Source organism: Triturus cristatus, chromosome 3_2 (assembly GCF_964204655.1).
Source record: "Triturus cristatus chromosome 3_2, aTriCri1.1, whole genome shotgun sequence".
In the NCBI taxonomy this organism is placed as follows: Eukaryota; Metazoa; Chordata; class Amphibia; order Caudata; family Salamandridae; genus Triturus; species Triturus cristatus.
The window spans coordinates 98002810-98028786 of record NC_140584.1 but is presented as its reverse complement, the minus strand read 5'-3'; the positions used below and the strand labels follow the sequence as shown (position 1 = coordinate 98028786).

Genomic DNA, 25977 nt, shown 5'->3' with positions numbered 1-25977 from the left:
CAGACAAATTAATAGTTCTTCTGTTGAATGATATATATTCTAAATTTACCTAAACATGCTGATTTCATCTCTATATGCTTTTCTGTTAGTACCAGAGAGGGCTTATGAAGAGAAAACAAGAACTGGGGGATTCGACCAGACCCAGGTTTTTGGCTTGAATCCACCTTTGTAATGGACCACTTCTGTGTAAAAATATATTTAGATGAAACTGGCATGCATAATATAGAAAGTATAATTATCTGGGAGGGTCTTTTCTCACACTTGACTTAATGGATACCATAATGAGATGCTGTGCCTAACACGTGCACCGCTTGTTTCTAAGAGGATGTAAATTATATTCTTCAATTTATAGAAGTAGTTTAATTAACACCGTACACTGACTACAAGAACAATACTTCCATCTGGTTTATTGTCCACTGAAATGTACAATGCATCTTTGCTTCCAAACATCTTTATAATATGTCATTTGAAACTTCCAATATTTCCATGTTACTTTGACTGTACAGCACAGCTGTTTAAATATCTTAGAAGGCTTATGACAGTGGCTACCTCTTTGCATAAATATGCCACCAATTCATTTGTTGCAAGTTCACCTAGTGCAATGTAACTTACTACTGGTTGTAACATAGGATTCCTTTATGCTATTAATCTCGAACTGCAACAACAACAAGGTGATGGATAGAGTGCTGAATTTATCTCAGCCACTGGCAAACACTTGGGGCTGCAATCCAGTCCATCATTTTTTACCCACCGTGCCACTCTAGACAATGGCTAGCCAAATGCAAACGAGTACCGACCCTGCTCTCTTTGGGAAATGTATGTCCTGAACTGCCAGACGGGGTCCCCTCCGGAAGGAACCACAAGCAACACTAGACCAGTTTCAGCTTACTTCGGGCTCATCAGTGACATACAGCTTGAGTCATATTGCACAGTGAGCACTATGCCCAGGTAGGGGTATACCCGTCGAACCTAGGGCATAAACTGCAACAGCATCAAGGTGATGGACAGAATGCTGAATCAATCTCAGTCACTAGCAATTGTTCAGAGCTGCATTGCAGTCCATCATTTTTCGTCTGCCATGCCACTGTACAAAAGGCCTGCCTTATGCAAATCACACTTGGACAGTTCTACATTGCTATTGATGGTCTGTTTATCAACGGTATGCATGGGCCATATGGGGAATCAAACTTTCTTTGTTGAGTATTGTCTTCTTCCTGTGCAGTTCTCATGTCTTCTCACAAACATCTTGGGAAACAAGTACTGTCTGTTCAAACGGTTTTCATTTAGTGTGACAATAAAAATGTAATGGCTTCACTAGGTAGCGAGAGAGGAGAATCACTCTGCCTCTGGAAATGTAAAGGCTGAGTGATAGATTCCTTTGCATATGGAATGGTGTCAAAAGTGAGGACTGCGCTAAAAAAAAAGGCGGCTTCGGAGAAGGAATGTGGGAATGGATAATTTCCACGGAACAACAAACAAAGACAGGATTCAGTTAGGCTGTTTTTAGAAGACGTTAAGTATTATATAATAATTGTTTTATCTACCAAAAAGCCATTCTTTTCGGCTATTCAGAAACAAAATGAAAGACCCCACTTTAAAGTCTCTGGCAGGTCTGTGCAGTCTCCAGTTTGAAGGATCGCGTCACTGAGACGCCTGTCAGTTCTATCAACTCTGCCGACTCATAGTGCACTGAAATGAGTCTGAAGGGCAAGAGAGATCTACTGGGAAGGCCAAAATCCCATGCTTCAGCCATACTGTTTGGTTCTGCTAAATAGTAAAAAAGGTAACTCACCAGACTTGCATTGTTCCAGAGTACTCTCTTAAGGTATTTTACTTAACAAAAAAGGGGTAGCTTGGCAGGTTAGTTACCAGTGCATGAGACACTTGCGTGTAAACTTAAGGTCAGGGATTTGAATTCTGCTAAGCAAAATGGGGCATTCATCCTTACAGGAAAATGACTGATCTTACTATAAAGTAAATCCTTCAGAACTGGCCATTAACTGATGGCAGTCATTCTGAGTACGAAGGTCTGGCAAGATTAGAAATGTGGCAAATTTAAAAATCTCCCACGCTAAGAAGTTTGAATGAGTATCGCCCATCCGGAAAGAGTTAACATTTTCCTTCTTGGGTGGATAGTTTGTCAAATACCAAGCAGAGCAGTTCCCAAGAAGGACTTCCAGGTCCTTTTAGCTAGTGAAAAGGTGGCAACACAGACACCCTACCCCCGAAGCGTGATGGGAACCATCTGGAAAATGTTTTGTGGGCCCTGGACCAACAAATGAGGTCATTGAGAGAATGTATACTGAGCGTGATCATTTAATTCATATTCTGAATGGTTAGGCTGGTATAACATGATTCAGGGGGTAAATACAAACATTTGGCGTCTGATTTACAGTTGGGTGGCACTAGAAAGTTCTCTAAAATCCGGAGCGAGTGCTAAATCCAGTGGAGAATTAACTAATTGAAATTTCCTCATGAAAAGGATGGATTGATAGAAGAAATTCAGCTAAGCAATTGTCATCAAGGTTTGGCATTCATTACCACCCGACTCCAAATCAGTCCACTGGCCAATACAACAGTATAAGGCCATCCCGGTCACTTATTACAGATGAGATATTGCAGTGTAATATATGGATGACAGAAACACTTTTTTAATAACCTGCAAATAGTTTCCTACCAATGGAATTGCAATAACCTTGTGCCCTCAGCTTGAATGCTTCAATTACCTTTTGTAACTTTATTGATTCTATGCCATTTATATTGGAGAGCACAGACCAAACACAAACCATCAGGGCATGTACAAGGCAGGCTTTAGGTTTGAAAATGTTGACTGTATTCCTGGTTTGTTTCAGTTAATCACTATGCCCTGGCCACCAGAGGCTTAGTTTATTGGCTTTCATTTCCTATAACCCCAACGCTTGTGAATGTTGTCCATCTTTATATTTCGCAGTATTTACCACTCCGACGTATTTGGATAGATTTCTAGTTAAAATCTATGATGGGAGTGTTAACAGGAGAACTCTGAACCTACACACCCAAGAAGACAATCATGCCGATGACAAGTGCTCTATACCTGGGAAGTCCTGAATTGGCCTTTTTATTTTAGCAAATTCCTCCTATTGTGCAAAGTATAATTCTGACTCGTTGCCCAGTCTTCCTTTCACTTGATACCTCGGCGATTTGAAATTAAGGATGTGAAGTTTTGTCAGTACATGACAGAAGAGTTACTAGAATGACTACTTCAGGCCCATAGGAATACACTGCAAGTTATGCTTCAGGCCTGAATGCTTTAAGTAGCCAGGAGTAAATCTTAATGATTCATTGAATAACTAGGGGAAGTCAATTTTATGAAGGATACAGAACTAGTCATTTAGCTTTTTAGGCCAAGGTATTTGTCAGACTGGCTCGCTTGTTTGCGGCATGCGTTGTCTTTCTGGTTTACACAACTGAAATCATCTTTCTAAGCTGTCGAACAAATTATATGGCTCACCACGCGTGTCACCACTCAGATGCAGCATCCTTCTACCTTTGCTCCAAGCATCTAGCATTGTAGGAATATGCCAATAAATAGTATTTGCGATCTGATGAATGTAGGTTTGCCATCGCCGCCAGTCGTGCGGTAGTAAGGGGTTCCCTGCAACCTGCTTGTATGACCCATACCCAACGTTCTTAAACGAACAAGGCAGGCAAAGGCTCTGCTTTCCCAGAGCAGATCCAAGCTTCACTACCCAAAAGACTCAGTTAAAACACAGCTGGCTGGGACCAGAATTCAGAGGGGTTGAATTAGGATTTGTTCAGGACAGGAAATGCCACCAATTGGCCACTATTGTTTTAGATCAAAGGCCTCTGGCTACGAGTAGTAGTTGGGTTAATGGGCACCAGAGGAGTAAAGTGGGACTAGACCAATAAAAGGTGCTTGGAAGGGAAGTTAACATCTGGAAGCATACATAAAAAGCGTTTTTCACAAGGCTTACAGAAGAGCAGAGCTTAGTTTGAGCAAAAACAGAACTACCAGATCAGTCCCATGCTGCTGCCCTAGCCGAAATAATGTAAGCATGGTAAGTTTCCTTTCATTACCTTGACTCTTTTTTACCCTGAAATGTCATTCACTACTTATAACGAAAGTGGAAGTTGTTCTGGTAGGAAATTATCTAATGTCATGAGGATGCCTCATTATGTAAACTAGAAAGAGCAAGGGTCTCTGGAAACCGTGAATAGTATGGGGCACACAAGGAGGGGGTGAGGGCAGCTGGTAACACAAGGCAAGTCAATTTTCTCTTGTGCCTTCAAAGCACCAAGCTACCAAGTGCTTCACCTCTCACCCTTGCATATGCAGGATACCCCTCTATTTGGGGGTCTGAGCTTTGACCTGACTAGTGCTCACCTGACTGTTTCTCTTCTACCTTTGAAAGCCTCAGAGGGGCTTGGGGCATGAACTCCTGCTCAAACTCTGACCTTCATCAGCCTTGCGGGATAAAGTGGAATCTGTGTCCTAGCCCTTTTGACATGCTTTAACTCATTCAGCAGCATCTCTGCCTGACACGTGTCACTATATGGATTATTGGGCCTTATCTGATTACCCCTCTTTTTGGTGTTCAGACACACAGCATTCCACTGTTTGTGGCTAAGTGGATTACTCCTTATTATAATTATAAATTGAGCATCTGATTCTCACATATCCTCACCCGTCAAACCTCCAGGCTCTATGACCCATAACACAATAACCACACCTCAGTGGTTATCACACATGGCATGATAACACTTCCCATACAGACTCAAAATAAAATACATCCCCTCCCCCCAAAATGCACAACCTACACAGTGTACCTTGCTGTGCATTTTTTTAAGCACTTCAGCACCCCACATATGGGTAGTAAGTGCTATTCAAACGCTACTTTACAATAAAATCTCAAGATGCACCCAGTAAATGAACCCCTGCACGTCAGCCTGCGCTCATATGCAGCAATGCACCAGAAGAGCTGTAACACTGCCTCAATTCTCAATTCCAATAATCCTCAGTAACATGATCTTTCTATTAAACAAAGCAACCCTGTGACTCAAACTCTCTGCTGAAGCCCATCTCTAAACTATCCTGCAAGTCTGATGAAATCACAGTAATGGCAGAGCTTTTCCAGGATCTTCCCCATGAAGCCAGCTTCTGGAGGAACCTCCCTGTGCGAGCAAGGCAACCCACAAGATTTAAAAGTGGCCCTTCACAATAGAAAGGTGAACTACCAGGACCACAGTCTGCTGCGACCCATTCTGTGTCTGCGCTAAGAAGCGGTTCCTGTGGTAATAATAAGATAAACAAAAATACATTAGCAAACTTTGAGGTGGAGCTTGTCCGACTCAATAGGAAAGTCCTCTTTTCTTCAGGATTTGGAGCAACTCCATCTTTTGGAGATCATTCAGCGGCAAGGACTCTGAGGTGGGACAATTGCTCCTTCACTTGAGGAAGAGACTGATATAAGATGTGAGCACCCATAAACTTGCCTCAAGCCCACACACTCCACCAGAGCACCGGAGCACACAGCTCTTGGAGAATAAAGCACATGGCCACTGGCTCAGCAAATCATTGATACACAAACTGACTGCAGAGGTAACCCAAGACTACTATCTAGGTTTTATTTAAATATTAAAGTGAGTTGGTTAGCCATGGTGCTCACTAAAAAAGGCAGGCGAACACCAAAACTTCTTCAAGGAGAGTGCACATTTAGAATTATGAAGTCTGTGCAATGTATATCTGCTTCATGGGATACAAGCACTCCAAGCAGAAAAAAAGACAAGTACCCTGTTGTGCTTTCCTAGATCCAGATGTCTTGTCTGACTAACTCCCTGAGGATGTAATTGTTTGAAAAACAGAGTATCGCCCAGAAAAACAGCGGAAATAATTGAATTGCAAACTGGGCAGGCTTAGCTAAAGAAATCAGAATATTCTTAATAAGCAACACGCTGAAATACAGGAAACACAAAGGGAATCATCCTGATATTCTTTTGCACAATTATGTAAATTAGACCGCAAAGGGTGCAGTATATTAACAAGAAGCTGATTTGTATACAGTTGGAAGTCTGTAAATTTAGCAAACCGTGAAAAATACAATGTTCACATTGTGAGAAAACCCGGGTTTGCGCTCGGGTAGCTCAAGCAGTTTTGGAGGGTATACAGAAGAAGATGCTCCAGAAGATGGGGGTCTGACCTGGTGAGATTTGTCTGCATCTAGGGCCTAGTGGTCTGATTTGATGTGCCAAATCTTGGTGAAGTTCCAGGTGTGCATTTTATTGGGTGCAATGGCACTTGGCAGTCAGTCATTTGTTCTCTGCTCTCGGCCCCTTCTCCCACCAGCAACTCTGAGGTTAGTTGCACTAGATCCCACAGAGCATTTCCTAGACCTGAGCTAAAGTTTATTTACACTTGCAATATGTGAGAAATGTGCTTTATGTTAAGTTTAAAAAAACAACCCGTTACACAATTTTGTGTAATGTTTTGGATGTGGGAGACTAATTCGAACAGAAAATGTCGAAGCCAAGAGAGAGAGAGATTTTCTATTAAAACCAGTCTCTGGTTGGTATCTTGCACTTATTGTATGAGGTGTGGGCTGGAAAAAAAATTCACAAAACATATATGCAAACTATCCAACCATATTTAGACAAAATCGCCTTACTTTGCAGAATTTCCTCCAACTTTCACACACAAAATTATGCAATTTCACACACTTAATTTCTACCTAAATCCCAGACAAGCCAGGTCACCAGCTTCCCGCGGTTTTCATATTTATACTTTTGTTGGTATGGCACTTACAATATACTTGTTCTTACCTATATGTGCTATTGGTTCGTGTCTGTTTATTAAAAAAAAAAAACAATTTACCAGACGCGGAGGAAATTCAGAGGCTGCTTTGGTGACATATGCACAGCACGCGCATCGCCTAAGGTATACAAACGTAAACAACCTCCATAAAGCAGTATTCTGTTAGTATGTCTCATTTGTCACGCTTGTCAGAGCTGTTTTACCCCTGGGCATCGGATAACTACTTCTTGCTTCCAATATCAGCATCAGGAGGATTCCTTTGTTTTCACCTCTGCGCTAAGACACATTGTTGTTTGGAATATTTAACCACTGCTAGCGAAGCATACAATCAACTGAGCATTGCATTTACATCAGGGAGTTCAATCACAAGAAGCAGCGATGAACAATAATACGCACCACGGTACATCCTAGGCACGTGTTCCCATTTTCACAAGACCGCTGTCGCGAATGAATCCCTCCGCCGCAGTTGGCGCTGCATTTGGTCCACGGGCCCCATGAGGACCAGAAGATCGGCAGCGGGCACGGATTCTTCTCATTGCAGAATCTGGAAGACAAAAGACCTGGTTTAGGGGACTGCTTTAAGTGCATCATACATGTGTGAAATGAAGTGCAGATGCCTACGGCTCAAAGCTACTTCCTTCCAGGCAAACAAGGTCATTAGCTGAAACGGAATGGCAAGGTCTGTGGAGATCCTGATGAAGCAGTGATATCCCTCAAACATTAGGGAAATACAGGGGTAGTCAAGAAGAGCAGCTGCCACCACTGGATCCTCTTGTTGCACGTGTACCCCAAAATATTGGTATGCCTATGATCTCCCTGAGGGACCTCAAAACTGTCTAGCTATAGCCAAGTGCCTGGTGCGCTCTCTTGGGCTCATCTCTTCTCTCTCCATCAGCTCCAAACGTTAGCAACAATGATCACAACTTGATAGTTTTTTGGGGCCCTTTTTAGATTTTCAAGTATGTCACTTCTTAAGAATTAACCCTTTCTGTTACTGCTAGTAGCTTAATGTTTGTTATCCTTCTTCCTCTACACCTGTGTCTGAAGATGGACAAGCCGCTGGAAGCTGAAGGCAGTCACCCATCACCCTCTAAACAGAAGATGTGGGACACTCAAAGAGGTGCCATTTATATTATGAAGGAATTTGAGCCTCCTACCATTCCGTCAAAGGTCCTGGTTTAGTTGGGTGTCTCCAGATTTATAAGAAAAAATACCTTTCTATGCTCCTGCTTAACAATGCTCCACTTCATTGTGATTAATGCGTAAATTAACTACCACATATTTTCTCTTCTAAACCTCCCTCCTATCTGTTCCCAGATATTACGTCCGTGATGGAGATCCAACGCCTTCCTTCTGGTTCCTTGCTCACCCACTCAGGACCCAGTTTTTAGAGCTTCTAAGTACGGTGGGAACCCACCAGGAACACCCTTAACAAGTTCTACCTAACCTTTCTAACAGAAATAAAAATAATACTATTAAATGTAGACATGTTACCATTTATTATGTCACAAAGCACCTGGATAACTTTCAGAGTACGGATATTTGGTCCGTTCTTACTAGCACTCCGGCGTTGCCTCTCACAACCTAAAGCCTAGTGATATGCTCATACTAATCTATTTCATTGAAAGTTTTATATGGCGCATACATGACCCTTGCGGGTATCAGAGCGCTTTACAGGTGTTCAGAAAGCAGAAACAAATACAACAACAACAAAAATAATAATTGAAAACGTTACAGGATATATTGCATTCCCAGCTGATCGAGGATTCCTTTGAATGAAATAATATTCAATGAATTTGTCATTGGTATAATTCCTTCAGGAATGTTGTTTGTTGATTACTACAGCAGCGCCTGGAAGTGGATTGGGGGCTGGTGTTGGTTATTCCTTCACAGTTAAGCCACTCCACTCCTGCCCGGCCTTATAGAGTAGCCAACACCCTATCTACTTGAGACTCAACAGCATCAGCCATCTTCTGATGATTTTGCAAATCGTGCTACCTTCACCGTCTAGCAGCCTTCGCCGTTTATCATTGTTTATGGCAAAGCAAAAACACTGAACGGGCTACATCTCACATTTCTAGCCTCAATCGCTAAGAGGCACCATCCGATGAACCTCCAGAGAGCAGCACGCCAACGGTGTATTTGAGTTATCTTGCACTAACCACTAAGACAATGTTTTACAATAGCTTTTACTGAAGATCCCTTACCATTAAAATCAGGGCTTCATTTCAAGATGACACAATACATTATTTTAAATCAGCCTTCAGAGTTGGTCTTCACATGAAGGAGCAAAGTCATTTATTTTAAAAGGGATTCCTTGTATTACAATGGTGATAATAATGGAGCCGAGTAAAAAGGCTCAAAAATGGCTGATACGCATAATCACAATAAGTCATTCTGTACAGTTCGAAGTTCAAGAGAGTAATGGTTGACACATCTGTATTATATTCGCCCCACACCCCATGAAACCTATCACATACAAAGTAAACGGAGCAATTTTTGACCACCACTCATCATAGATCACTCACACCCAACCACCCTGTCTGATTTTGCTAATAAAACTATGAGAAAACATAAGACAGTAAAATCAGCTTTTTTGGAAGGTGCACAAGATGGTGACACTTCTGATCGCACCATGAAAAGTTGGGCCAGAGCAAAAATTCCTCATTATGGTACACCGGCCAATGAGCAAGTGGAGAGGCAGGGAAGTACAGTCTACCCCTTCCCAGTTTAACATATACTTGCTTTCAGCCAGTGCTGCATGGTTCCAGAGATCAGCACAAGGGCTGTCTCGGGATAAATAGGAAACTTGGCCATGGTAGCTGGGACTGCTCCATTTTCAACTTTGCAATTACAATGGAAACTAGATTAGGTCAAGGTAGAGTTGTTGACATGTTGAGGTTTCTTATTTTTTAGGAAAGTGAATTGAATGATATGAAAAACTGTGCACTGCCCAATTTGCTGTGTCAAAATCCTACATTCCGACTGGCTGCTAACTAGTCAGTCTTTATGATGAAGAGGGTGAGTTTAGATTGTGACACTTTCCTTGACATATATAGATGACGGAGGGGAACTATGAAAGTCCCTCCATTTGTCTGTCTGCTGGGATGAAGGTTTCATATTGCAATGAGTGCCCGTTTACTTCTTTTGCCAGTTAGCGGAGAACACTCCCGCTGTCCCCAAAACCATGGAAAGCTCTTGCGTGCCATTCTAGCCAGCATGAATCTGTGTTGGCATCATGGGAAGAAGGTGGTGTTACTGGTGGAGGTTTTGAGTACGTGGAAGGGTTTGTCCGCAGCATGGGAGGAAAGAGGCACCCGTTCGACAATGTAATCGGTCTCCTAGCTCTCTAGATCCAGTGAAAGGAGCAGTAAAGTGGAGATTCCAGATAGTTAGTGGCCCGGAGTGTAGTAGGGTCATGTGCAGCTCCTCAAATCCTCCGGACGTTCTTCCAGATTATCAATTAACTGAAGTTGCCCTCTCTGTTGGTCAATACTGCCTTATTAGTGCACGATGTTGAGAACAAGCTTCAGTAGACGAAGGTCTGAGGAAAAGAAGGTATGAAAGGGAAATGAGTGACAGCTGCCAAGAAGACAGAGAATGAATGAATTACTGCATTTATATAGCAGATTCTGGGGTGGCTGGGGACTGGCAGAAGTACAAAACCCTTACAGGCTACATAAGGCCCCAGAGTATCCATAGACTGATGTCGCTATGCAACAATGGCACCAACATCCACAGAGTCACCAATTTAAATTTTATGATTTTATTTATTTGAAGAGTTTTATATAGCACTGACTAGACCCGGAGGTATCAGAGCGCTTTACATGTGGATCAGTGAGTTACAGGTTACATCTGTTACAATAGCATAGTCAAACATAGGACAAAAAAGCAAAGTTACGGTAATTCGTCAGAGGGGAGGGGGAGAAAGGAGACAGAGCAGGGAGATGGGGAGAAACTGTGTCCAATGTCCGGCTGGGTAGGTGACGGTCGAGGGGGTGAACCAGGGCCAATCTCCTCTATAGCTGTCTAGGCAGCTCTACTGGGCATCAGCCATATTGCTCGGACTCCGCCGTCAGGGTAATGAACAGAGATTAGTCTGAAAAAGGCAAATTCAAACGAGGAAGCATCACACACAAGAAAACAAGGCCAACAGACTAATGCAGCTACAAAAGACCAAGAAGGTTATATCGTGAAAGAAGACTGCAAGGTGGAAAAAATCGCACTAGAGCAAAATCAAGACCTGCATCAGTGTTCATTAAACGCTAACAGCCAGAGGAGAAGGATAGGAAGGTCTCCGGAACGACCTATAGTAAAGTTAGATAGATCGATGAGGACCTGTTTGGGGCATCAGGCGAGCAAGAGAGGTTACATCCTCTGCAAAAAGTGTGTCTCTGCAGGAGATGGGAAACAGAAAAAGTGCAGGCAGTATAAATATTTTGGAAGATAGTACGTATAGTACGTACTGAGAGCGCAAAAGTGTTTAGTATGCATCTGTACATGAAGGTAAAAAACACTCCACAACTCCCAAAGAGAGGTGAAGACACAACAGAAGAAAAGAACTCTCAAGTAGAGAGATCACAAAATCAAAGAAGAACTGGTACAACAAACCCTGAATGAGCTAGATGCATAAATATGTTCTGTGCAGGAAAAAAGAGAAACCTTCGAAGAAAAGAACAGTCAAGAAGATGAACCAAGTTCCTGAGGAACCACTCCAGAACAAAAGGAAAACAAAGGGTCAAAGACCCTCGTTAAAATAGCCACACAACAGCCAACGCAGAGAACAAGTTGTCTAAGGTGAGGCCTGAGGGTTGAAGAATAAAGGGATAGACAGAGTCCATGTCATCAGCTGACCTCAAACAGCGGTTCGTGTGGTAAGAAGAAGGGACGAGGTAGGTCCCCAAAGCAATAAGATAGGATGTAGCAGCTGAAGAGACCAAGGGCGGTGGTCCAAGACAGCAGGCCCTGGAATTGCTCAACTCACAGGATGAGTCAGAGCAACTGCACAATCCAAAAACAAACCATCAGGAAAAGGGGAGGAAGAAAACGTCGTCACAGTTCCACAAATGATATGACATATATATTATCTTGGGCCCCTATTGGTGCATCTTGCACTGCTTTAGCGGGGTGCTGTTGATATTCCGGATGGGCTGGCCTGGTCGCTCCTTTCCTGGGTGCTTGTTGTGCTTGTAAGTTTAAAATAAATAAATAAACAGGACCCCATACAATCCAATGCAATACAACATTATATAGTGTTGTATTGCATTGGATTGTATAAAGCCCTGTCTAAGATTATTATTTCTTTTTTTTACCAACAGCACAACGCCTCTCAAAACACTACTAGGGAAAGATAAGCGTGTTAGTAACACTTATGATTCCTAAGGATGTTACAAAGTTCATTGCTAGATTGGAAACCAAAATCAGCCCTGGCAAAAATGCTGCTCCATACTGTTATAGCCCACGATTAGTATAGGATCATCGTGCATGGTTGAACCTTGGAAGCCCATCCTGCTCTGGAAGCAGCCCCCTAGGGTGCAGCCCACTATGAAAATGCTGCAGTGGCAGAACGACCTGTCAGGCCCTGAAGAAGCTCACCGAAAGATAATGGCTGGCAGAGTCCTTAAGATGGTCTGTCAGCCAGACAGATGCAGTAATGTACAAACCATTCAAAAGGAGACTTGGAGGTAAGTGAACTCGTGAATCGCTGCTCCTGGAGAGAAGTTTCAAATAAATACCTACACAAGCAGTATACATCCTTTGAAAACATATATCAGAGTTGCTTATAGCAGAAAAGGTGCCCCTTAGTGAGAGCACGAAAGATGTATGAAACTTTTGGTCGTCACCAGGGCCGAACATGCCTTTCATTCCACTGGGCATTTCCCCGGTGGGCTGGATACACTAGAGGCTGTGTTTTTGGACAGGGGGCCACTCCTGGTGTCTCTGTCACTGTCATCGGCTCTCCAAGATGAATTGCAGCAGGCAGAAGGCTCTCCAAGATGAATTGCAGCAGAGAAAGGGGGAAGAAGCTACAGAGAAAACGATCATAGAGAGACAAAAGAGAGAAAATGGATGGACAGAAAGAGAGCTTGTGTGAGGCGATGAAGGGAGCGGGCCTGGCTTGAGGATTTTAGCCGGGGCTGCTTTCGGTTCCCCAGTCTGGCCCTGGTCATCACAATAATGGAAGGCAGTTGCTGGGTGAAGGACAACATGCGTAACTTCCCTGCTCCCTACACATTAAAAATACAGGTAATTTTCGAGATCAATCACGCCCAGTGGGAAAACTTTTATTGTTCAGATGGACTCTTTTGTGTCCAGCAGGGTAGGTAAATGCACTACTGGTTCATGCCCTTGAAACAATGCTAGGCAAACAGTTTTTTTAACAAACTTTGTCAAGACACAAGATTTAGCAACAGGCAAAAATGGAGCAAATTTATTTTGCAAAATGTTTGCTGTTAACAGAGAAAGGAATGGCAGAGATATAATCCATATCCATTTAACTGAGATTTCACTCCTTTTTGAAAATGTACGCAGCAGCGTGGTGCCTGTTCACCGATAGCTTTTAAGACACCTCATCAACAGCATGAAGCGCTACATACATGCAACTGCAAATCAATGTAAATTAATTTACTCTGGTTTCAAATGTCTATTACGGGATTGAGCTTGAGACCCAAGGCTGCTCTGTCCATCTTTATTGTAACCTGCAGAAGGGAAGCATGCTGAATTTACTCCTACCGTCTTTCGGGTAATGTTGCTTTGAAAAATGAGCAAACTAGGTTTCTCATTATTTCCTCATTTTCTAAACTGCAAAAACTGAGGAATGTCCGTTTAGGTACATTTTGTCCATTTCGAGACTTCATCAAATGCAATTATGGCTTCCCATTCAGACCTGCAGAGTACATGGCCAGGCACTCACACCTTCCAAAGCAACACAATCTAGACATACCATCTAACATTTTCATACCTGCCAACTCACACGGTGCCACAGTGTGACACACGATATCGGCTCCCATCACACAGTCTCCTGGTGAGGAGCCGATTATCATACTGTGGCAGGGAAAACAAGCTGAAAACCACAGTAGATATCCAGCTCGTTTACCGAAGCTTTGACCTGATGACGTCCATTAAGGGGTGTGAAAACACCCCAGGACATCGGCACCAGCCTCAGCAAGCTTTTTATCTGGTTTTAGAGGAGGATGATTGGGGGTGGGGCGGTGGCAAAAGTGCATCTCAGGTGCTTTGGCTGCACAAGGCCACACCCCTCCAAGGCCCCATCCCCTCCTCACACTCTGAAGTTTCTGTCTTAGTTGACAGATATGCATTTTGTTGCACAACCTAAATGAACAGAGATCTGACAGGCACACAACGGATCATTGATAACACATGCCGCCTTCAAGAAGACCAAACCGTGGAAATACTGTTGTTTAAAGGTCTAGGGATCTCTTACCGTTCTTCCCTGCTCTGTCCCACGCAGACTCTGCCCCCAAATTGTGGGGCCGGATTACTGCAAGATCGTTGTCGCACCTGGAAGCCGATACCGCAACTTGTGCTGCACTGAGCCCAGGATGACCAGGATGTCCAGGCTCCATTCCTTCGGGAGAAAATGAAAGGGTGCAATGTTTAGCCATCAATCTCTCTGAGCAGTGGGGCTTTCTAGTACAGCAAGATGAAGAGACGCGGACTAGTGAGAAACGTTGTGCTGCTATGTCTGACAGGGCCAGTAAATCTTACCATCAACCACGGCAAATAGGGCACGTAAACTGCGGCTACCATTCCCTGTCACCCAAGTACTTTCATGGCTCGCGCACTATATCTAATCTTGGATTTTTTAAAAATTTGTACAAAGTGTATATGGGAAACAAATAACTTGGCACATACATCAGCCATGTGAAAATCCCAAATTTACCCTGAACAGTACATTACTGTGGATCAGTCTTCTACAGGAAAACATACAAATTCTAGATATGTTTTGAATGAACTACTGTTTAGCCCCTTAATACTAGCTAATAGTGAAGCTGCATTTCTAAAGCGAGGAAGGTTGAAAATACCAGATGAGGTCTGAGGAATGCATCACATATTTCGGAAGTTTAGATTTTTATGAACTAACACAACAGATTGACAGTAGACCTACTTTCATTCCTCTTACCTCATAGGTTACTTTGAAACCTGCAGCAATGTCCGCTACTGTCGTTGCTGGTGACATGTACTTAACTGGTGGTCACCTTCCTGAAAAGATTGTATGACGTTTTCCAGTTCAACAGAATAGGTGAGCCCTAGAGAAGAGTTCTGGAGTGGTGTCTATCAACATGCAGAAAGGAATATCTCATCTATCATCAGCTATCTCTAAAGGGGATACATGATAGCCTTGTATACCACCCAAAAATCAAAAGCGATAAATATTGTAGTGCACACATATAACCAAATGTGGCTCAACACAGGTTGACTTGACTTGTAACCACTGACAATTTTCTGTGTCCACTTGGTTTAATTTATTTGACTTACGACAGATATTCCCTAGGAACTAATTTGGAAAATTGTAAATTACATATTCAAGATGCAGCGTCGGGTAGTACCTGGAAATATATTAGAATAATGACCTAACCATTGTCCCTTTGACCTGTATATCAATTAAAATGGAGTTAAAGCCATGGGAATCGCTGCTATAAAACCACAATACTTTCCAATGCAAAATCTTAGAAAAATGTATACTATTGTACTGGATGAAGCCCTCCATATTGCTATTTGATGTGTGACACATTTTTCCAATATTAGAACTCAAATTCCCATGATGCAATCCTTTTTGGAATTAAAATAATTAGTCTTGAACACTATTTCACTTGAACTGTTGGGTGCAAGTTCCTCACTCCAATTTTGGTCATCCGCCGCTTTCAATTCAGGAACAACCAGGGAGAAAAAGGACTCGAGATATCTCAATGGATTAAAAAATACATACATATGTAAATTATTTATAATGTTGGTGCTTTGCTGATGTGATATTAGTGTATCCAATCAAACAATTTACACGAGTGGTCCACAATGCAAATTCCCTAACGCCTAAAAACTCTCGAAATCCACAAATTTCAGCAGTCTAAATTTGTTACTTACACCCTAACTTGATTATTGTTATCAGGAACGAAATAAAAAAATTATCTTTGCCCTTAGTGCCAGGAAAATAGGTTGCATTCAAACACCAAGTATCTCTGCTGATCATACTAAGAAAAAAAAAACCTTGCCTGACAAGGACAAGATGCTAGCGAGACAAGAGATCCCCACCACAGACCCTCACTAACAAATAATAAACTAAAGCCAGCTTTCTCCAATCACTCTTAACGTAACCCCTGAGCACTATGGGCTCATTATCTAGTGAAATCTAAGTCATAATCTATCTTTGAATGTAAGGTATCTTTCATCCAGTGCATTATATATACACACTACGCTATTGATAGAGCCCTGGAGACATAATAAAGTGAACATTGCACTATTTCGTATTATGGTGGTTTTAACTAATCCACCAATAGAGGCAAAGAAAAATGAGTTGCTTATTCTCTTCCGCAACCAACCAACACTTGTTCTGAAGACACTTCTAACATAGTGTGGTAGGTGAGACTAAGCTGCTTATAATGCTAGGAGTAGCCTTGGAATGCACTCGTCCACCAAAATTTCTACTCAAGGGAGCGGTCTTATTTCGATTATCCGATAGTTTTCTGTTCTTAAATAAGTAGCACAAATTTTATTTCACCTTCGATATGTTCAATACCTATCAAAACCTGTTTTACTTCAATTCAAGACTATAAACACTACACAACTGAACCACAGTAATATGGATCTCAGATTAAATAGAAATAGCCACTCTACTGAATTTATAGGGGAAATCGATGGGGGAGGGCACTACTTTTGGAACGCAGCACCACTGCCTCTGGAATACTCAACATATCCTTCAGAGCACACTTAAACTACTTAATTTTCAAAATAGCTCTAAAAATGTCGTTTCCCACACAAGCTTTTCACTTAAACTAGGTAATACTGGATAGACATTACACTGTGTCTTGTATGGACTCTTGCTGCCGAAGTCCATGCCATACTATCCATAATCTGAACTTTAATAACTACCTGTCCCTTTTTTTTCTCCTTCCACCTCCATTCCAGACCCATACTCAATATGCCTCTTCACCGAAACACAGATGGACCATTCGTCTTGTGTTCATATTTATCCAGTATCACCAGTGGCACAAATTCAAACCATCACACAAACATGCCCAGTGCTTGGGGTCACCAGATTATTTCTTAGTTAACTAAGAACTCTAAGGTCGGTGCACTACGACATACGTGTGGCTACACATCTTATGTTATATTTTGTAAACGTCTTCAGGCCTATGTGTTTCTCTATTAAATTTTAAAAAATAGAGTTTCAAAGTCAACAATAACTCTTCAACTGTTTTTCTGGAACCATTTGGCAAGCCCTTATCGGAGCCTCCATGAGCGCAAACGGAGGAAGAATGCATCAAAATCAGATGGCTTATCAAGTTTCCATCAAATATTTCTATTTGCCATAATTTCATATGTATTTACATTTTTATTTATTATGCCAATATGCCACTTTACAGCCACTTTGCAGTGTCATGCTTACAACCTCAAATCAGCCGTGCAAGCTCTAGTGATCCCAGATTAGACTATGGGAGTGCAACCCTATGTGGTTTGCAGAGATCCAGTTTGGCCCCACAAAGGGCATCCCTCAATTCGGCTGCAAGGCTCATCACTGGTTCCAAAAGAAACAACCAAATCACTCCTGATCTGACGGCACTACACTGGCTCCCTCATGAGGCAAGAATACAGATGAAAATTGCTTGCATGACAAATAAAGCCTTGCACTTCAACACACCACAGTATATAGCCGATAAACTGGAAGTGTCAGGTGGTGTCAGATTGTCAAGAAGCACCAGCACCTTAATATTGAAACTTCAAAAGTTTCAGAAAAAGAAAACCTACAGCTGTACTTTCTGCAGACTAGCACCTAGAATTCAGAACTCCTTGTCCCCTGAAGTCAGGCTGAATGCTTCAAGCACATCCTTCAAAAAAGAAGTCAAACTGTTTTTAATGAGTAAAACTCTACCCTCAACTCAACGATCTGACACGGTTCACCAGCCTGGGTCTGCACTCACAGTTACGCCCTGATGTTAAACTCACTCGTTCTTATCCTGATCTGTAACGGGTAGTGACAGCATTTATGTTTTTTGGTTGTGTTATTTCCTACTTACATTTATGTTTCTAGGTTATCCTTCTTTCTACTTGCTGTAATATTTGCAAAGTGCTCTGATACCCTTCCAGTGTCTAGTTCGAGCTATAGAAAACTTTATAAATAAATAAAAATATGTTTGACTCAAAAAGGTGATGGTTATTGTTTGGAGTCTAAATGTTACTTTTGATGTTAACGAGTTAAGGATTGTTCCTGAATTAACAGCCACCAATTGTAAAGCAACATAGCTGTATGTTCTGCAATTACTAAGGATAGACAGCACAAGTAAGTAGTGCAAACATAGATAATCAGAGGGTACAGTGTATGTCAGTAGCCCACATCAGGACCTAATTGTCTGGCATCTGTTTTTGCTGTCTTCGTGGTTTTCTGAAGTCAAATTATTGTTTGTACAAGTATGTTTTGGGTGGTTTTCTGAAGAATATGTGGTTTGACTAAGATCCTTCTGATGAGCAGACAGGAGATCCATAGCTATGGCCCTTTTATTCCCAGGATTGTACCCCCATCTTGTAGTTTATTTAATTTTGATTTGGAGGTGGTTTATTCTTTGGCTGATTGGCACTAACTATTTGATGTCCTTTTGCATGTATTCCGGGCCCTTCTTCCAGATCTCTTTGTGCATCATGCATGGAAACGTTAATATGCTCCTGGATTCTGCCAATCGCCACTGGGACACTTTTAAGACACGTTTGATAGGATCCATTTTGTTCCATTTAAGGGCTAGCTATGCAGACTGAGTTTGCTCTTCCTGTACGCATTGTCTGCTGTCAATGGGTTATTCGGTAAGCCAGACACACTACAGAAACACAACTGGGAAATTTTACTCATGATCCAGTTAGTTCCTCTCTGTGCTCAGGTTGCTGCAGCAGTACAGCTTTGCAGAACAGTAATCATTGATAATCCAAGTCATATTGTAGTAGAGATTAAAGAAGTCGCTGGATCTACTCTTGTGCCATGCTAATAGTATTATGCTTCTTTCGGTTCTCCCAATATTTCCATTTCAGTTTTGATGCTGTAAAGAGACGGAAAGCCACCACAATTCAGCGATAAAAAGGTGTGTATCCTTGTGATAGTGGAAGTGGGGCAGGGGCTGCTCCTCCTAAACATCGGAGGAGCGTCACCCCACCTGCTGAGAGCGCAGACAGTAAACAGAAATAAATAAAATGGCATGTCAATACCATTTTATTTTGCCATCGTTCACACGTGAAGGTGGGGGCAGGGCTGAATCCTGCAAATGCAGGATGGCTGCACTGGTCTACAGTGCACATGTCGGATTGGCTGGCTGTCTTGCGACGGCCAGCCTGACATGTGCACTGTAGTCCCAGCATCCAAGAGCTGTAAAATAGCCTGGGGATTGCTGCCACAGGGCCAAAGCCTCAAAATGAGCGCTGGGTTAGCCTGCTCCAACCAATCCTGGAGCTGCTCTCATGCTGGAAACAACATGAGAGCAGCTCCAGGATTGGTTGGATTCACGTTCCACGAGCAGGAAGTAAGTAAGTCCTGCTCGTGGACACCAGGATCCAGCAGATGTGACACACTGGACGGTACAGAGGCCTGCAAGTGCAACATATATGGTGAATGTTTGGGGCATCGTGCCCCACCATATTTTAATGTTGCCAGTCGTGACTGAAGTGGGGGCTAGGTATCATCCGCATATAATAGGAATTATGAATATCGGAGTCACTTACTTGAGCCCACTGGCTCATATATATGTGGAAAGGTGATGGGATGGTGAAGAGTACTAACGACAACCAAACTTTTGGGGTTATCTGTCTCTGCCTATGCTGTCCTTTCTTTCTAGGTCATTTAGCGCTACAAACATTAACACTTTACAACCATATTCCATATGTTCATCAGTGAACATGTGGAAGCATCTCCAGGTGGTTCCAAGGCCAAAGTAATAAAATCAAATATTACATTTCAAGGATCTGGGAATCAGGGTCGTGAAGGAAAGGAAAAGGAACGTGTGAAAAATGTACAGGTACTGTGGACCAGCTAAGGTTCTGACATTTAGTGTGAACTTGGGCAAGTCGTTATCCTTTCTTAGCATACGGTAAACCTAGAAATGTAAGTTTGGCTGTGACTCTATGGGTCATCATGTTCAACAGCCTGTTGTACTGTGGGAACTTTTCCTGTTCTGGTATAATTATTTCAAACTGACCTTGTTTAAACGATTTACTTGTTTATTTAAGACATTCAGAGTCTGACTTAGAGTTAGGTAGTACTGAACATTCCTCCAATTTCTAGTGTGTATGCTAAATTCTTTTGGGAAACCATCAGCGACATTTCCACCTCCACTACTCTATTACTTTAGTGTTAGAGATTCCACCAAGGGGTTCGTCTCTGCATTTACCATTTCTTCCATAAATTGGACGATTTTCCATTACAATCAAATTCTCAATCAGCCCTTGATCAAATGTAAACCATTCCCTGGTTTGGATATCAGGGCAGTTATAAATAAAATAATGCGATTTGGAACTAAAAAGAGCCATTTAACACATTAAGCGATTAGCTAAGCGCGTCAACGTTCAGGTGGATATTTAGGAGAGGCCCCGCATCAAAGAGCTTGCAGGGGTTGTGATGAATATTTAGTGAACCTGACTGCCTTTGCTTCTGGTTTTTATATCCTCGTTCTTCTGTCATTTGCTGTTCCCTTTAGTAAGGAAACCCTCGCCTTGCTTTGGTACATCTCTAAACCTGTAATGTTTTGAAAGTAGGGCATTGGCGAGGCTTGTCTTTTCATAACATTGACTGGGTGTGGGGTTACCTTGAGCTCATAACTAATGGCCTTTCATCGATCAATACCTTTTAGAAGCACTTCTGAGCGCCACTTAGAGCTGTTGTAACCAAGACTCGGAGACGGAAAGCGCAGTCTGCGAGGTACGCAGCAATTAAGGTCACAAGTGCCAAGAACAGAGGTGCACATTTGTAACCCTTATTATTGCACCCAAGCTAAAACCACTTGAGACTTTAAACAGAGACATCATATGTATCCCAGTTAATAATTGATAAACTCTGAAGATTAAGAATTCCCCTTGTCCAACCCCGCTTGATCCTGAGATTCCAGTAGGGATTTTAAACCCTTCACAACCCACGTATACATTATTTATTTCTTCCCTTGCGTTTTCTGTAAATATTCTTTTATGGCGATGCGATTCCTGAAATAAATAGGTCTGCCAGACTCGGACTGAAGAAGGAAGCGTGCGTGTGGGTCACTGGGAGGTTTCAGAGTGGGCTCTGCTTTCAACCGTGAAAATTGACCAAGTGTCCCCTTTGGGCTCCTGGTTCTCTAGAGATGAGCTGCAAGCAAGTCAGAGGATCACAATCAGGGACTGCGCTGAACAGAGACATGGGAGATCCGTAGTGTATAAGAACCCACTTAACCATTACCCGACAGCTCGCCAAGTAAAAGTATTAAAATACTTAATATATTTACACAAGAGTTTAATAAAATCAGATGGACTTCGTTTTCATGGCAAAAGCTAATAGGCGTGTTTGCTAGTGTCGGTTGCCAGTATGCGCCAGGAGAATGTGAAATCAGTATGTGCACATCAGTGAAATGGGAACTCAGTGCAATGGTTTAGGACGTGGGTTCAGATACAGCAGTAAAAATAATTTCTTTAACATCACACAGTAACCAACAATGGATCAGAAATTAAATCCGCACTGTGTAACTCGGGCAAGCGAATCTGTAGCATGTAGGGCAAACTAAAGACCACGATTGCCAATGGTCCCAGACACCATACCGAAGGTGGACCCCAAACCCACCTCCAGACCACACATAAAACCTATGCACACTACAAAGGCAGTAAAAAAAAGTACCACACCAATGTCCCTTTTTTGGTCCTCCCTCACATGTCAGTCTCCTCTTGTGCAGTATTTCCTTAACGCGTCTTCTCCTGAGATGGGCTTCTGCTCTGATTGCTTCAGCTTTGACTCCCTCTCACACCTTCTAGATGCAGGCCTGCCACAAGCCCCCTGTTCAGGACATTGTTTATTACTGCACCTTCTACCAATGCTTGTCTTGTATGACCCTACTTGGTTATGCTTATCTAATACAAACCTCTTCTACAATATTTGAGATGTTTGTTATTGCAGGTACCTGCAGTGCTTTAAATGGGCCGGTACTCACATGTACTGAGTATCGGCACTTCTTATTTTTATCACTCTGAGTACCGGCACTTCTCTACTGCCGAGGAGAGTACCGGCACTTCTTATTTTTATCACTCTGAGTACCGGCACTTCTCCACTGTCGAGGAGAGTACCAGTACTCATGAAAGGTTAGGTGCTTTGGCTGCTAGGGGTGGTAGCCTCATTCCTTGGCACTTCTGTAGTGCGGAGCTCACGCTGAACTATTTGGGGTGGGCTTATTTGCATGATAATCCGGGTGTTCACCATCACGCTGTGTTACAAGGAATAGAGGCAACCCAGTGACAGGCCATGATGAAGGCCATGGGAGGTAAGGAGGCTAAAATGGCTTTAATCCCTCCTGTTTCTTTTGTGTGAGTGTCTGCTTATGTTTGTCTGTTTACCTGCTTGCCTGTGCGTGTTTTGTGTGAGAGAAACGCGAGAGAAATATTGCAACACGAGGAAATGTTAAAATATCACTGTGTTTGGTTTTCAGTTTGTATAATGAATTAACCTGTTTTGGGTATAGAAACGAATTTCTCATGTGTTTTGGTATATGGTGCAACTAGTATTTACGTCAATAAGCATCGGCATGTCTTGCCTTTAGCCCCGCTCCTAGCCCCGCCCTCTCACCACATTTAAATGAGTACCTGCACTATTTTGTCCTCATTTAAAGCACTAGGTACCTGTGATAAACGCATTGCTGGTACAAACCTCTGCTAATAATGCATTCATAACACAAGAATCGGTTCTGGATGTCAGCCTATCAGAAACTCTGCTGATGAGGCCTATGTGTTTTAAATCTAGGTCAATAACACCTGTTTTTTTATGAACCTTGCACAGACCACCATCCTTTTAAAGATTCTGATAACCAGTGCTTAATTTATAAAGAAGTAAGTGCCAAGGTCGACATCAGGAGGCGACTGCAGCTTGCCCGACCAATTGCCCCTGCCAGAGCAGCCAATGATAGTACCAACACAGCTACAAACCATTCCACTCCCCCAAGTGTGACAATGCAGCCTATTCCAGGCTCCCAAAGCTCTAAGAATGGTTTGGGCGCCAAATATTAGTGATTTTTAATGTGTATTGAATTATTAAATAACTTTTGTTGTGGTTATCCCTAGATAAGACAAACAGTGCCACCATGTGGCAGACTGTCATAAATGCCAGTGCTAACAATTAAGTGCCAGTGCCGAGCATCAGAAACCACCAGCACAAATTAAGCACTGTGATAAGACTATCTGCCTTTATAGATACACCTTTGGTTTTAGTGACAATGGCACTGCCAGAGAGACAGAAATTCAGTCTTCATGCCCGCTGGCTTCCCACTCTTTCTGAAACAATCGGCCATGATGCCAGCGTGTTTTATTTATTTATTGGGAGTTTTATAAAGTGCACAAATGGCACAAGGATATCAGAGTGCAGTACAATATACAAGGAAATTACGGGTTGAATTGAGAACAGTTCAAGGATAAATACAATGTGGGAAAATCTGTACATGCGTTAGATGGAGAGAGAGGGAGAGAATCAGTTCAACACACTGGAGGAGTTCAGGGATAACGACTGGTCAGTTCATTAGATATCTTTCAAGCAAAAGGGATTTAAAGCTCTTCTTGAAATAAGCAAGAGTTCTGATGGTGTGAGGGTTATTTTGTAAAGTTCACATGCACCGATGGACACTGAATTTAGACCACTTGCCCATTTCACAAAGGACTGCCAAAGACCACCAGATAGTAATGAAATCTGACTGGAACTGACCTAAGCAGCTTTATAAATGGTGATTGAGGGTTTTCCTAACTCCTGCCAACCTGGTGAACCACCCTGTTCCTTTCTTTCTGCACCAGTACCTCGGAGCCATCAACATTTTCCGGCACAGTACTCCTACCCTTCCCAGAAGTTCAAGATAGCACAGAAGATACCCCTATTAAGCCTTCATGGTCAACAGGAGGTAGTTAAATTGTTGCATTTTCTGTGCAGCTTTCACTCATGCCAGGTTGATTTTGTACTGTTTTCATGACAGTCTGCTAGTGCTCTACATTAAAGTGATTCTTCCTGGTGAATGATGCGCCCAACACAGGGACGGCACAAAAACATGTTAAGAAAGCTCAGAACCCAATTGGTTGAAGGACCAATTGGGTTCTGTGCTTTCTCCAAATCCGATAAATGTCAAACTCGCATAGGACAACATCTAAATGTTAACTTACCTGGAGCAATTCGCAATCTCGATCCGGGATCCCTCACAGGCACGGCCTCCACAGCGCGGAAGTGGCCTGTCGCATAACCTTGAGCGACACATACACGATCCTGTACTCGCACCATCTGAATGCTCGCAGGGTTGCCACGGAGACCATGGCCCAAAACCTCCATCTGTCGTCAGGTTTCTTACCTAATTAAAACAAAATACCGTCACTCGGACCTTCTGATCTTGATTGACAGCAGAGGAGTCACAAGACAGAGACAGGAGAAGTCTGGTACACCGAGATGTCTCCTAGCATCTCGAAGGACCTTAGCAAATTAAATACGTTGATTATTCTATTTTCACACATTTGTTCCTATTGTGCCAAGGTCTGATGTCTATGCAGAGGTATTATTTTAATAATGATTTGTCCAAATAAATTGGAACTTTGGAATAGTTGAATAGCAGGAGGCAATGGACGTTAAAGACTCCCTGAAGACTGTACATTGACTTTCTGACATTAGCTGAATCTGTGCATGACCATGTACAACAGTGCTGGAGAGAGGATGACAACCTGTCAGGTCCCTATTCCAGGATCCATAACACCAAGCCTGTAATCCCATTAAAAAGAGAGGGATTATGGTGTGACCTTTTAATATTTCCACCTTGAGACTGAGGCACTATCGCTTCCCATGGGGTATTCCAAATGCCAGATACACTTTGTATGAAGGAGTGTCTCCTCGAGTTACTTTTGATGAGTAGGGCGCCGACCTTGTGACTGTCACCTCTACATTTTTACTTTCCATTAACTCAGTTTCACCTGATGGTTTCCCAGCATGGCAAGGTTTATTATCTGGAGAAAAACAGGATCCGTTTCTTCTTTGAGACTGCAAACCTGACACTTATCTCCTCTTCGCTCAGACTAACTGCTGTGGTGGCACTGGTCAAATCACGAACACAAATTCAACAATTTGTTATCACAAAGAAAGGCATCAACCCTTTTCTGGGTGCTTTATTAACTGTCTGCCCTTAGGAAAGGACCAAAGTGCGGTATCCGGTGCCCACATTGTGTCAAAATGACTTGGGGAAACAGATGGAAGACCATATTTAAAATGGTGTTATTGCACGTATATGCCACTAAAACAAATAAAAAAAGCATTGGTAAAGGCAACAGGAATGGCATTTGCTGTCAGTCGTTTTGCTTTGTTAAGGATTTTGTAAAACGTTATTGTTGGTGGAGCTGCTTACCCTTCTCTTATAAAAATCTATCTATCTATCTATCTATCTATCTATCTATCTATCTATCGATCGATCTACATATATATATATATATATACACACACACACATACACACACGCGCACAAACACACATTAGCTAGAAGCAAAATATTTTTTTGTATCAAAAAGCACACATTTTCATAGTAGTCCTTGGCTATGAAGGGATCTATTTTGTGTCTGAGATGGAGCAGGATGCCATCACTCACAGTGATTGGCTGACTCTCTGTACCATTAGGCATGTTGTAGTGGGTGGAAGAAAAATGTTAATAACACCACAACAAAGCCAATGGCTGAAGAGGGCTGTCTGAAAGCCTGCATAAGTATATTATATATATGAT

At 42.4% G+C, this 25977-nt stretch overlaps 1 protein-coding gene across 2 annotated transcripts in view; it reads right to left on the bottom strand.

The window, feature by feature from the left end:
- Window positions 1-25977, bottom strand: part of SEMA5B (semaphorin 5B) — an 834612-nt gene that overhangs the window by 78810 nt on the left and 729825 nt on the right. For both annotated transcript variants that reach the window (XM_085647318.1, XM_085647319.1), the window contains 3 exons: window positions 24389-24570; window positions 14253-14396; window positions 7205-7352 (listed from right to left, as the gene is read on the bottom strand). In XM_085647318.1, coding sequence (XP_085503444.1) covers window positions 7205-7352; window positions 14253-14396; window positions 24389-24570 — 474 coding nt within the window. The remainder of the gene's footprint in view (window positions 1-7204; window positions 7353-14252; window positions 14397-24388; window positions 24571-25977) is intronic.